General features: G+C 39.2%; 1 protein-coding gene across 1 annotated transcript in view; it reads right to left on the reverse strand.

The window, feature by feature from the left end:
- Window positions 1–14,624, reverse strand: part of LOC141092483 (probable cation-transporting ATPase 13A4) — a 198,571-nt gene that overhangs the window by 28,360 nt on the left and 155,587 nt on the right. The window contains exons 16-19 of the mRNA XM_073578654.1: window positions 6,999–7,155; window positions 4,736–4,853; window positions 4,484–4,608; window positions 4,011–4,174 (exon numbers count right to left, since the gene is read on the reverse strand). Of these exons, the coding sequence (XP_073434755.1) occupies window positions 4,011–4,174; window positions 4,484–4,608; window positions 4,736–4,853; window positions 6,999–7,155 (564 nt within the window). The remainder of the gene's footprint in view (window positions 1–4,010; window positions 4,175–4,483; window positions 4,609–4,735; window positions 4,854–6,998; window positions 7,156–14,624) is intronic.

The raw sequence follows: 14,624 nt of genomic DNA on the forward strand, positions 1-14,624 counted from the left end.
CTGGACTCAGGAATGGTTATTAATGCACAGTTGCTTCTTTAACAAACAGCAGCCTAGGACGTGGCATTTACACAACTGTAAAACGCCTTTAACCCCTTTACGACATGCGCCATACATGTGCGGTGCATGTCAGGTGGACGTCCCCCTTTGATTTGGGCTCCAGCGCTGAGTCCACATCTTTTCCAGCACATGTCAGCTGATTTCAACAGCTGACATGTGCCCCTAACAGTCTCGGATGGAATCGCAATCTATCCGCATGTTAACATGTTAAATGCCACTGTCAGTCTCTGACAGCGGTATTAAACATGATCGAGCCAGATACAGATCACTGACCTTGCCCCCTGTCCCATGACTGTGGTTCCTCGATGGCTTGGCTTGACAACCCTGGGTCTGCAGGAGACGCCTGTGGTTGGTGCCAGACAGCTATGAGTACCGTATAGCAGTCGGCGCTCATAGCAAGTGAGCATTTCTGCTACACAGAGCAGGACTAGCACAAGCATTTGAATGATTGCAGCTTCTAGTCTCCCATGGAGACTACTGAAGCAAGTATAAAGCAAAAAAAAAGTTTTTAAAAATGTAAAAAAATAAAAAATATAAAAAAGTTTAAATCATACCTGTTTCTCATGATTCAAAATAAAACAATTAAGAAAAAAAACCAAAACACATATTTGGTATCAACGCATTCAGAGTCACCCGACTTTTCAATATATAAAATAATTAATCCGATTGGTAAACGGTGTAATACAAAAGTAAATCAAAACATCTGAATTACGTTTTTTGGTCACCACAAAATTGCAATAAAATGCAATAACAGGCAATTAAAATATCGCATCTATACCAAAATGGTATGAATAAAAACAATAGCTACAGGTCTCTGAAAATGACTCATTTTATTTTTACTTTTAACAAAGTTTGGATTTTTTTTTGCCACTTAAAAAAAAGAACCTGGACATATTTGTTGTCTATAACTACTAATGACCTGGAGAACCATAATGGCAGGTTAGTTTTAGCATTTTTAGCTTTTTAGCTTGTTTTTGCAATTTCACCACACATGGAATTTTTTTTTCCTGTTTTCCAGTACACTATGCAGTAAAACCAATTATATTGTTCAAAAGTACAACTTGTCCGACAAAAAATAAGCCCCCACATTGCCATATTGATGAAAAAGTAAAAAAAAAAAATTATGGCTCTGTGACAAATAAGCAAAAATGGAAAGTGGCCTGGGGGTGACATACCATAAAACAATGTGACCATACTGATTTTTCATTGAATAAAAAAGCAAAGATTTAGCTGATGATGGAATCTCTATGTAGAGCCTATTCAGAGATGAAATGACTAACTAGAAGACTAGTACATCCAACAGCGTGTTCATACTGAGTATCTGTAAAATCTGATGAAGAAGTTTACACTTTCAAATACATTTAAATCTTAAAGGTAATCTGTCAGCAGACTTTTCTATGTACTTTGAAAGCAGCATGGTGAAGAGGCAGATAGCCTGATTCCAGAAATGTGTCACTTACTGGACTGATCGGCGTAGTTCGGATGGAATACCTGTTTTATCTACTGTAGCTGTAGCAGTGCTCAAATGCTGAGCACTGTATAACCCCACCTCTTGATTGGCAGCTGGCTGACAATGAATTCGCTAAACAGGAAGCTGCCAATCAGTGGTGGGGGTGGGGTTACACAGATTAGCATTACTATCCAGCACATGAGATCTACTGAGCACTCAGCCTAATAAGTAATGCAAAAGTGGAATCCGGATTTCTTGTTCTATATTATGCTGCTGACATATTCACAAACACCAGCTGACAGACCTCATTCAGATGTCTGTGATTTTTCTCGTACATTGCTTCAGGTATTACCATCAGTGTTTCATCAGTGATTTTTCACTGACTAAAAAAAATAAATAAACTTTAAAGTCTCTGCTATATATTACAATGTTAACCACAGACATCACATTATGTCTGTGATTTTTATGGACCCATAGATTTGCATGGGTAGTTTTGATCTGTTTTGTTTAAAAAAAAACAAAACAAAAACATTTTGCCGTGAATTTTTGTGGTCACACACGTGTGAAAAGCACAATCGACTTTAATGGATATGTGGTCTATCTGGGAAAATCACTAATAGAGCATTTCCGAAAAGGAAAGGATATGCTTCCAGCACACCGAACAGTTAAAATAAAAAAAAGTTTATTTGGACATGATTAAAAATAAAACAATAAAAACAACCTACGCATTTCTGGTGCAACAGTGTGCCCTTAGTCATAGGATCAAGTGAGAATATACAGACAGGTATAAATAAGGAACAAGCACCAATCAGAGCAAAGAGAAATAATTGATTAATCAAATGCAGCAGCTGTAACACAAAACAAATGAGGACTGGACCTTGAATGGTTAATAGAATCAAAAGATATAGAACAAATCATTTTTATAATTCATTCCCTTGGGGAATTCCGTATCTAGGCGCAATATCCAATAAGCATCTCTCATCAATAAATGTTTTGCCAGTCCCCTCCTCATCTTGGACAACTGAGTGGGGTAGATCGATAGAAACAAATTGTTTTGTTGGTCCAGAGCAGGAGCAAAAACTTGGGGATAGACTCCCTTTAAAGGGAATCTCTCACCCCCTGGGTACTTTTAAGCTATTACTATATTACTATGGAACAATCCGGAAGGAAATGTCACTCATGTGCTGCTGAAGATGAATCAACAATGGTTTCCCGATGAAACCTGTCCTGATGAAGAGGTCCTCTGTGACCTTGAAATGGGTTGACCCTGTAAACCTGTACAATAAAATGTTATAATTTTTACCTGTTGGAAACCATTGTGGATTCATCTTCTGCAGTACATGAGTGACATCTCCTTCCCAATTGTTCGATACTGTTTGGTCCGTCCAGTGACCGATGTCCTTGCAGCAGCTGATATATAAAGTATATTTTATGCCAGTTACATGTTGCTCTGTAGCAACCATACAAGGTGAGAGGATAGCTTTCTTTGCCACCTCTGTTTTACTGGTTAAGACCCTATTGTGCTTTCTTTCGTTTGCAGTTTTTGTTTCTTATAAGCTATTACTATGGGCATACAGGTAATAGAATAGTTAAAATAAACCTGTCAGCAGGATTTTGCTCATTAAAGTGCAGACACTGTCAGGTTGGCACCGTTATACTGATTAAAGTGATACCTTGGTTGATGAAATATTCTGTGGAAAAAAATTAACATTTATCAAAATGGTGCCGGCTGTATCATGATACAATGTCTAATATGCATATATTAATTTATGATTTAGTCATATAGTATTGTAGGGAGAAAAAAATCTCCAACAAAATGGTGGTGCTGGCTCTATTGCGCTCCGATAGATGCTACTGTGCATGCCCCGCCACCACCATTTTGCTGGGGAAAAAAATTTGGATCAATCAAAATGTCACAGGATGAAGATACTGCCCATAGAAGGGCATATAAGGTAACCATAACTGTTAGAGTGCAAGGCACATGCATGGGATTGCGGAGCAGCAACTTCACGTCACAGGTCAGTGTGATGTGCATGGGAGGGGGTGGCATTTTAATGGATATAGGAAGCAGGGATATCTTCCCGGTACCGCAGGACCCAGAGCCTGGAAGAAATCATTAACATGAAAGATTAAAAGTGCATTGTTCAACATCTAGACCGCAGCTATGAGGCATACAGGTAAGACTGGTTTAACCATTCTATAACCTGTATGCCCATAATATTAGCTTAAAAGCATCCAGGGGGTGACAGGTTCCCTTTAAGGCTATGTCATAAATGACTTATATGCCTGTTGACCTTTAAGTACTTAAAATCTTCAGAATAAGATGCTTTTGTAAACCCAATGTCTCTACTCAAATTTGACTGACATTAGGTTTCAAGAAAGTATCTTAGTATCTTTCGTTAGTAATCACTGCCAATTATAAGTGTTGTCAATTCTGTGAGTTGACTTTGGGGCTTTATTGGTATGTGAATAAGTGAAAATGTAAAATACTGGACCATACCTGTGGAGAATTACTCTTATCTTGGATCTTCTCACTACTTCCCCAAGAAATTGATGCAGGAGAACTTTCTTCTGGAGCATTGGCTTCTATGACAATTAACTCACTCCCTGGAGGAATCATCCCTGAAGCTTTCCCAATAGTACAAGCAGTCTGGAGGTTGTCACCTAAGGAAAACAACTGCAAGTCAATAAAATGTCCTGCTAGCTCTTTCCTCTGCTCTGCTGATGCACTGTAATCATTTAGCCAAAAGAACATGGTTTGAATGTAATCCAGAGAATATAAATTGATTTTATGTTTTAGTTCTATATTGTTTGCTTCAGTAGATAACACATTGGACAATTGACAGATATCACATAATGTAATAATCAATGGCACCACTGTGACACTTCTTCAAGCCAATCACATAAAATAATGAGCCACTCATAGTCATAATATATCTTTATTAGATTTGTAGTAGTAAAATACAAATATACCAGTTATCATGACAGTCCTTATTTTGGCTTCCGTAAGTTCCTGAATCACGGGTTTTGTCTCAGGTTTTAATTTATTTTCCATTATAAGAAATCCAAGAAACACTAAATCAGACTCTACTTCTTCCCTAAGAAAACATAAGAATGAATGAGTAATAAATAAAATGGTATGGAATATACTGATAACATGTTAAGACGATGATCAATTCCGACAAACGTAAAAAGCTTATAATTACACGCATTATATTACTTTACCTTTCTAAGCTTTCTATGATCTGGGCATTATTTGCAGCTAGCTTCTTATATGCCAGAGCAATCACTCGGAAACCTTGTAAAGTATAATGTTCCAGTTCTCTGCGGTAATTTAGTGGCACTGTACAACAAAAAATATATTTTTGGAGTTATTAACATTAAATATGGTATGTCTGATCGATTTTCACATATACATAATTTGCACTGTCAGAGGCCTCATATTATTTCTACACAATGATACCTGATCTTGATTGGCCTGTGCAGTTCATGTTGAAGATAAATAATTTGTGCAATAATTTAATATTGTATTTACCAATACAGAATTGGTAAAAGAAAGAATTTTGATTTCCTGAATTTACTAAACTTAAAGCTATTTATGAAATAAAACTGGAAGAAAACAGGATTTCTATTATATCTGGATCTCCAGGTGAGCTTACAATGTTAGGTGTCATGTGTGTGAACATAAGGAATATATTTATTTATTATGCTTACATAGCACAAGTGTATTACACAGTGCGCAGTCATCACTGTGTCCATTTGGACTCACAATCTAAATTCCCTACTGGGCATGTATTTGGAGTGTGCAAGGTAACCGAGAGGAAACCCATGCAAACATGGGGAGAGCTTACCAATGTTAACCATGGTGGGACTTGCAGCGCCTGACCCCAGCAGTACAAAGCCACAGTGGTCACTGAGCCATCATGCTGCCCTATGTCTTATAATCTGCATTCTACACCAGTTTTAGCCTCTGCAGGCTTTGTTCTTAGTTTCCAGGTCTCTGAGAAAGTGGCTGGAGACTAGCTAATATTTTTTATCCCATGTACAGTAAAAACTGAGATGAGAGATGGCATCTCTCCTCTCTTTGTGTAGAACATGTTCAGAATTAGGAGAATCATAATTGTGTAGTTGTACTAAGCAGTGTAGTTATGAATCCAGCACTGAGGTGAGATAAAACACTTTTTAGAAAGTAGAAGCACTGTCTCTTTTCCCCTTTCTCACTCTGCTCCTGATTTTCTGACAACTTTAGTTGAAGCCCTACTAATCTGCCCTAATCTAAGCTGAACTCTACAAAAAATATATTACATGTAAATCAGCTAGGGTTAGAGCTTAGATTCCAGGAGAGGTGAGAGAAGAAAGAGCCATAAGAGAGCTATGCAACAGATATGGCACAAAATGGGATCAAGCAACATGTACTGTAGTGTATATGTTTAGCCTCTTAAAGACCAAGGGTATTTCCATTTTTGTGTTTCAGTTTTTCGCTCCACTTCTTCCCAGAGCCATAACTTTTTTACTTTTCTGTCAATATTGATAGCTTGTTTTTTGCGGGACAAGTTTTACTTTTGAATGACATTATTAGTTTTACCATATCATGTACTGGGAAAAAAATTCTAAGTGTGACGAAATTGCAAGTGGAATTCCACAATAGTTTTTTTTTTTTTAACCATGTTCTCTAAATTCTAAAACTGACCTGCCATTATGATTTCTCAGGTCATTACTAGTTCACAGATACCAAAATGGCAGCTCAGCACACAAAAAATAAGCCTTCACTCAACCTGAGATCAAAAAAATGGAGATGCTGATGGTATCGGAAAATGGCACAATTTTTTTTTTTTTAACAAACTTTGGAATCTTTTTTACCACTAAAATAATAAAGAACCTATACATGTTTGGTGTCTATGAACTCATAATGACCTGGAGAATCATAGACCTGGAGAATCATAATGACAGGTTAGTTTCATCATTTATTGAACATGGTGAAAACAAAAATCAAAAAACAACTGTGGGATTGCACTTTTTTTTGCAATTTCACCACACTTGGAACTTTTTATTCCCATTTTCAAGTACATGACATGGCAAAACCAATGGTGTTTTTCAAAAGTACAACTCGTTCCACAAAAAACAAGCCCTCACATGCCCATTTTCACCAAAAAAAAAAAAGGTATGGCTTTGGGAAGGAGAGCAAAAAATGAAAATGCAAAGCCAAAAATACCTCTGGTCTGGTCATTAAAAAGGGGTTAAAAAGGGAAATCATAACCATTATTAAATTTTATATATTTAGTGTTTTTTCCATTTAAATAGTTTTCTGGACTCAATTTTCTACTTAAGAGTAGTGTATATACTTGCATTCTACACAAGCCAAATAGTAAAAAAAAGTAAAGGAAAAAAACAATTGGAAGCAAAATTCCTTTATTCATAAAAGTCCATTCACTGCAGTGTAAAAATGTGTTTAAAGATGTCAATTGCTATTTTGTTCTTGTAACAATACCTGTGTCTGGTGTACAAAATTGCTGTACCATTTCCGGAGCTCCTTTCATAAAAACGAGAAATTCATCTTCTCCCATGATCTCAACAATGACTGACATGCGCTGTAGGCTGGATGAGAAAGGAAACTGGTGCAGGATGGCTATACCCTCCGCCGGAACCTGATCAATGATAATCAGTTTTGTCACTAAATATATTATTCTTATATTTCATAACAGCTTTGTTCTATTAAGTTCATGTTTAGACATGTAGAATAATATTGTATACTGTGCTATTCTAACCCATCTGTTAATGCAAGGAATGCATTCAGACAATTTGTACATTCCAGAAACAGATTGTAGATCTTCTGATTCTGGTAGAAAATGCTTTAGATCCTTTTATTACACCTGCATTTTTCGGACTATAAGACGCACCCTACTTTAAGACGCACCCTGGTTTTAGAGGTGGAAAATAGGGAAAAAATATTTGAAGCAAAAAATGTGGCAAAATATTTAATAACATAAATAGCATACTATTATATGTGGTGTTATTATATATAATAGTATGTTATTATGTTGGAAGCTATGGGTAGAAGATGGTGCTGCGGTACCAGTGTGGTGTCTGTAAAGTACTACAACCCCTGGCAAAAGTTATGGAAACACCGGCCTTGGAGGATGTTCATTCAGTTGTTTAATTTTGTAGAAAAAAAGCAGATCATAGACATGGCACAAAACTAAAATCAATTCAAATGGCAACTTTCTGGCTTTAAGAAACACTAAAAGAAATCAAGAACAAAAAATGTGGTAGTCAGTAATGGTTACTTTTTTAAACCAAGCATAGGGAAAAAATTATTGAATCACTCAATTCTGAGGAAAAAATTATAGAATCACCCTGTAAATTTTCATTCCCAAAACTAACACCTGCATCAAATTAGATCTGCTCGTTAGTCTGCATCTAAAAAGGAATGAGCACACCTTGGAGAGCTGTTGCACCAAGTGGACTGACATGAATCATGGATCCAACACGAGAGATGTCAATTGAAACAAAGGAGGAGATTATCAAACTCTTAAAAGAGGGTATATCATCATGCAATGTTGCAAAAGTTGTTGGTTGTTCACAGTCAGCTATGTCTAAAATCTTGGCCAAATGCAAACAACATGGGAAGGTTGTTAAAGGCAAACAAACTGGTAGACCGAGGAAGACATCAAAGCGTCAAGACCGGATACTTATAATAATAATAATAATCTTTATTTATATAGAGCAAACATATTCCACAGCACTTTACAGTTTAACAGTTTCAAAACACAAGTCATAAGTAACAACGTTAACAATACAATAATTAAAGCAAAATAAGACGACCCTGCTTGTGAGAGCTTACAATCTACAATGAGGTGGGGGAGATACAAAGTACATGTGTGTATTTACAATGGTGTATTTACAATGATGGTCCAGCCATCTTGAGGGAGTGAGGGATGAATGGAGATAGTGAATGGGCTACACATGCACACTGACACATAGAATGACTTTGAATAGTTAACGTGATAGGCCGCTCTGACCAAATGTGTTTTGAGGGAGCGCATGAAACTATGCAAATTGTAGATAGTCCTAATTTCTTGGGGTAAAGCATTCCAGAGGAGTGGCGCAGCGCAGGAGAAGTCTTGGAGTTGGGAGTGGGAGGTACGGATTAGTGCATAGGTTAGTCAAAAGTCGTTTGCAGAGCGCAGCGGTCGGCTAGGCTGATAGACAGAAATGAGGGAGGAGATGTGGGGGGTGCCGCACTGTGGAGAGCTTGTGGGTAGAATAAGTACTTTGAATTGGATCCTATAATGAATGGGCAGCCAATGTAAGGACTGGCGAAGAGTGGACGTGTCTGAGTACCGATTAGCCAGATGGATGACCCTGGCTGCTGCATTAAGTATGGACTGGAGAGGGGATAGTCGCGTAACGGGCAGGCCAATTAATAGAGCACTGCAGTAGCCCAGGCAGGAGTGGATCAGTGCTACAGTGAGGGTTTTTGTTGCTTCCATGGTGAGAAAAGGGCGGATTCTAAAGATGTTCTTTAGGTGTAAGCGGCAAGAGATTGTATATGGGATGTGAAGGAGAGATTAGTGTCAAACATAACACCCAGACAGCACGCCTGCTGCCGGGGTGTTATTATGGTGCCACCCACAGAAAGGGAAATGTCAGATTTAGGGAGGTTAGTAGACGGAGGGAGCAATAGAAGCTCGGTTTTGGGGAGGTTGAGTTTCAGATAGAGAGCGGACATGATGTTGGAGACTGCGGACAGACAGTCACTGGCGTTCTGTAGTACAGTGGAGGTAAGGTCAGAGGATGACGTATATAGTTGTGTGTCATCAGCATAAAGATGGTACTGAAAGCCAAATCTGCTGATGGTCTGTCCAATTGGGGCCGTGTAGAGAGAGAAGAGAAGGGGGCCAAGGACTGAAAGCAATATGTCTCCAAAACAGGAAATGCACAACAAAACAAATGAGGAAAGAATGGGAGGAAACTGGAGTCAACGTCTGTGACCGAACTGTAAGAAACGGCCTAAAGGAAATGCGATTTACATACAGAAAAGCTAAACAAAAGCCATCATTAACACCTAAACAGAAAAAAACAAGGTTACAATGGGCTAAGGAAAAGCAATTGTGGACTGCGGATGACTGGATGAAAGTCATATTCAGTGATGAATCGTGAATCTGCATTGGGCAAGGTGATGATGCTGGAACTTTTGTCTGGTGCCATTCCAATGAGATTTATAAAGATGACTGCCTGAAGAGTACATGCAAATTTCCACAGTCATTGATGATATGGGGCTGCATGTCAGGTAAAGGCACTGGGGAGATGGCTGTCATTACATATTCAATAAATGTACAAGTTTATGTTGATATTTTGGACACTTTTCTTATCCCATCAATTGAAAGGATGTTTGGGGATGATGAAATCATTTTTCAAGATGATAATGAATCCTGCTATAGAGCAAAAACTGTGAAAACATTCCTTGAAAAAAAAACACATAAAGTCAATGTCATGACCTCAATCCAATTGAAAATCTTTGGTGGAAATTGAAGAAAATGGTCCATGACAAGGCTCCAACCTACAAAACTGATCTGGCAACAGCAATCAGAGAAAGTTGGATCCAGATTGATGAAGAGTACTGTTTGACACTCATTAAGTCCATGCCTCAGAGACTGCAAGCTGTTATAAAAGCCAGGGGTGGTGCAACAAAATACTAGTGATGTGTTGGAGTGTTTTTTTTGTTGGTTTATTTTTCATGATTCCATAATTTTTTCATCAGAATTGAGTGATTCCATCATGTTTTCCCTATGCTTAGTTTAAAAAAGTAACCATTACTGACTACCACATTTTTTGTTCTTGATTTCTTTTAGTGTTTCTTAAAGCCAGAAAGTTACCATTTGAATTGACTTTAGCTTTGTGCCATGTCTGTGATCTGCTTTTTTCTACAAAATTAAACAACTGAATGAACATCCTCCAAGGCCGGTGATTCCATAATTTTTGCCAGGGGTTGTATATGAAGATGCTGGGTGAGTATAAGAATGGGGGCACAGAGCTTATATTTAAAACACCACTCCAGCGCTGAAAAATAGCACTGGAGTGCTGCTTTAACCCCTTTCTGACATCAGACGTACTATTCCGTCCATATGACCTGGCACAATTTGACCATGGACAGAATAGTATGTCTAAATGATCGGTGGCGCTCAAGGGGGGTTAAAAGATCATGTTTGAGGAAAAAGTATGATTTTTTAATTTTACGGCTGTACGTTATAAACTTCTGTGAAGCCCTTGAGGATTCAAAGCGCTCACCACACATCTAGATAAGTTCCTGGGGGTCTAATTTCCAAAATTTTGTCATTTATGGGGGTTTCTACTGTTTAGGTATATCAGGGACTTGCCAAATGCGACATGGTGTCTGATCTCAATTCCAGCCAATTTTACATTGAAAAGTCAAACGGCACACTCCTTCCCTTCCAAGCTCTGTCATGTGCCCAAACAGTGGTTCCCCCCACATATGGGGTATCAGCATACCCAGGACAAATTGTACAATAACGTTTGGTGTCCAATTTCTCCTGTTACCCTTGGGAAAATAGCAAAAATTTGGATCTGAACTAGAGTTGAGCGATACCGTCCGATACTTCAAAGTATCGTATCGGATGGTATCGGCCGATCTTTAAAAAAAGTATCGGTATCGCCGATTCCGATACCGGAAGTCCCATTCAAGTCTATGGGACTTCCAGTATCGGAATAAGAAAAACCCTTTCCTGCCCTTGTACAGCCTCTCTGGGGTCTGTACGGGCCTTTCGGGGGGCTGTGCCGGCCTGCCAGGGGGTCTGTGCAGGCTCCGGTGGTCTGTGCCGGCCTGCCGGTGGTCTGTGCAGGCTCCGGGGGGCTGTGCCGGCCTGCCGGGGGGCTGTGCCGGCCTGCCGGGGGGCTGTGCAGGCTCCGGGGGGCTGTGCCGGCCTGCCGGGGGGCTGTGCCGGCCTGCCGGTGGTCTGTGCAGGCTCCGGGGGTCTGTGCAGGCATCGTCCGATGGGACTACAAGTCCCATCGGGCGATGCCTGCTACCATGACAGTGATTGACACATTAGCCAATGATGGGACAGTAGTAGTCCCATCATCCGGCTAATGTGTTAAATGTAAAAAAAAAATAAAAAAAAAAAAAATTACATGCTACATACATACAACATGCATACTACATACATGCTACATTCATACTACATACTACATACATGCTACATTCATACTACATAAATACTACATGCAACATACATACTACATATATACTACATGCATGCTACATACATACTGCATGCTACATACATACCACATATATACTACATACATACTACATGCATGCTACATACATAACATATATACTACATGCATGCTACATACATACTACATGCTACATACATACTACATATATACTACATACATACTACATACATACTACATGCATGCTACATGCATGCTACATACATACCACATACATAACACATATATACTACATGCATGCTACATACATACTACATGCTACATACATACCATATACATACTACATGCATGCTACATACATACTACATGCATGCTACATACATACTACATGCTACATACTACATATATACTACATGCATGCTACATACATACTACATATATACTACATGCATGCTACATACTACATGCTACATACATACTACATATATACTACATGCATGCTACATACATACTGCATGCTACATGCATGCTACATACATACTACATACATACTACATGCTACATACATACCACATATATACTACATACATACAATACATTCATACAATACATACATAGACATACAGTACATATAACATAGAGTAACATACTTACCAATACTTGTCACATTGTTCCCCGAAGCCATTGTCTTTTCCGGAATAAATATTAACATAACAAACCACAAAAATACTCACCCACGATCCGAAGCAGTCCACGAGTGTGTCCCACGATGATCTTGGGTAGAGAACTGCAGCATCAGCTGTTGCTGCCGTTCTCTACGGGCTGCAGGAATCCAATGACGGAAGGTAGGTATCCTTCCGCACTGTATTCCTCCGCCACTTAAAAAAAAAAAAAGTCCCTAGTCTCACTTTATGCCATTGCTGTGTGGGAATTTCCCACGCAGCAATGGCATAAAGTGAGACTAGGGACTTTTTTTTTTTAAGTGGCGGAGGAATACAGTGCGGAAGGATACCTACCTTCCGTCATTGGATTCCTGCAGCCCGTAGAGAACGGCAGCATCATCTGATGCTGCCGTTCTCTACCCAAGATCGTCGTGGGACACACTCGTGGACTGCTTCGGATCGTGGGTGAGTATTTTTGTGGTTTGTTATGTTAATATTTATTCCGGAAAAGACAATGGCTTCGGGGAACAATGTGACAAGTATTGGTAAGTATGTTACTCTATGTTATATGTACTGTATGTCTATGTATGTATTGTATGAATGTATTGTATGTATGTAGTATATATGTAGTATGTATGTAGTATGTAGCATGTATGTAGTATGTATGTGGTATGTATGTAGCATGTAGTATGTATGTAGTATGTATGTAGTATGTATGTGGTATGTATGTAGCATGCATGTAGTATGTATGTAGCATGCAAGTAGTATGTATGTAGCATGCATGTAGTATGTATGTAGTATGTATGTAGTATGTATGTGGTATGTATGTAGCATGTAGTATGTATGTAGCATGCATGTAGTATGTATGTAGCATGCATGTAGTATGTATGTAGTATGTATGTAGTATGTATGTGGTATGTATGTAGCATGTAGTATGTATGTAGCATGCATGTAGTATGTATGTAGCATGCATGTAGTATGTATGTAGTATGTATGTAGTATGTAGCATGTATGTAGTATGTATGTGGTATGTATGTAGCATGTAGTATGTATGTAGCATGCATGTAGTATGTAGTATGTATGTGGTATGTATGTAGCATGTAGTATGTATGTAGCATGCATGTAGCATGCATGTAGTATGTATGTAGCATGCATGTAGTATGTATGTAGTATGTATGTAGCATGCAGTATGTATGTAGCATGTATGTAGTATGTATGTAGTATATATGTAGTATGTATGTAGTATATATGTAGTATGTATGTAGCATGTAGTATGTATGTAGCATGCATGTAGTATGTATGTAGCATGTAGTATGTATGTAGCATGCATGTAGTATGTATGTAGCATGTATGTAGTATGTATGTAGTATATATGTAGTATGTATGTAGCATGTAGTATGTATGTAGCATGCATGTAGTATGTATGTAGTATTTTTTTTTTTTTTTTTTTTTTTTTAACATTTAACACATTAGCCGGATGATGGGACTACTACTGTCCCATCATTGGCTAATGTGTCAATCACTGTCATGGTAGCAGGCATCGCCCGATGGGACTTGTAGTCCCATCGGACGATGCTTGCACAGACCCCCGGACATCAGCACAGCCCCCCGGCAGGCCGGCACAGCCCCCCGGCAGGCCGGTACAGACCCCCACAGGGTGCACAGCCCCCCGGCAGGCCGGCACAGCCCCCCGGCAGGCCGGTACAGACCCCCACAGGGTGCAAAGACCACCGGCAGGCCGGCACAGCCCCCCGGCAGGCCGGTACAGACCCCGGGCAGTCCACACAGCCCCCCGGCAGGCCGGCACAGCCCCCCGGCAGGCCGGCAGAGACCCCCGGAAGGCCCGAAATGACGGCGCATCATGATGCGCACACACCGCGCATCATGATGATGTCAGTCTGTCAATCAACTTTGAACTTCCGATTCCGATGCCGAATTCCGATATTGAAAAAATATCGGAAGTCGGTATCGGAATTCCGATACAGCAAGTATCGGCCAATACCCGATACTTGCGGTATCGGAATGCTCAACACTAATCTGAACTAATTTTTTTGTGAAAAAAGTAAAATGTTCATTTTTTTTTAAATATTCCAAAAATTCATGTGACGCACCAAAAGGGTTAATAAACTTCTTGAAAGTGGTTTTGAGCACCTTGAGGCAAGCGGTTTTTAGCATGGTGTCACTTTTGGGTATTTTCTATCATATAGACCCCTCAAAGTGACTTCAAATGTGATGTGGTCCCAAACAAAATGGTG

Source organism: Dendrobates tinctorius, unplaced genomic scaffold (assembly GCF_039654945.1).
Source record: "Dendrobates tinctorius isolate UK_male_01 unplaced genomic scaffold, ASM3965494v1 ptg000060l, whole genome shotgun sequence".
NCBI lineage: Eukaryota > Metazoa > Chordata > Amphibia > Anura > Dendrobatidae > Dendrobates > Dendrobates tinctorius.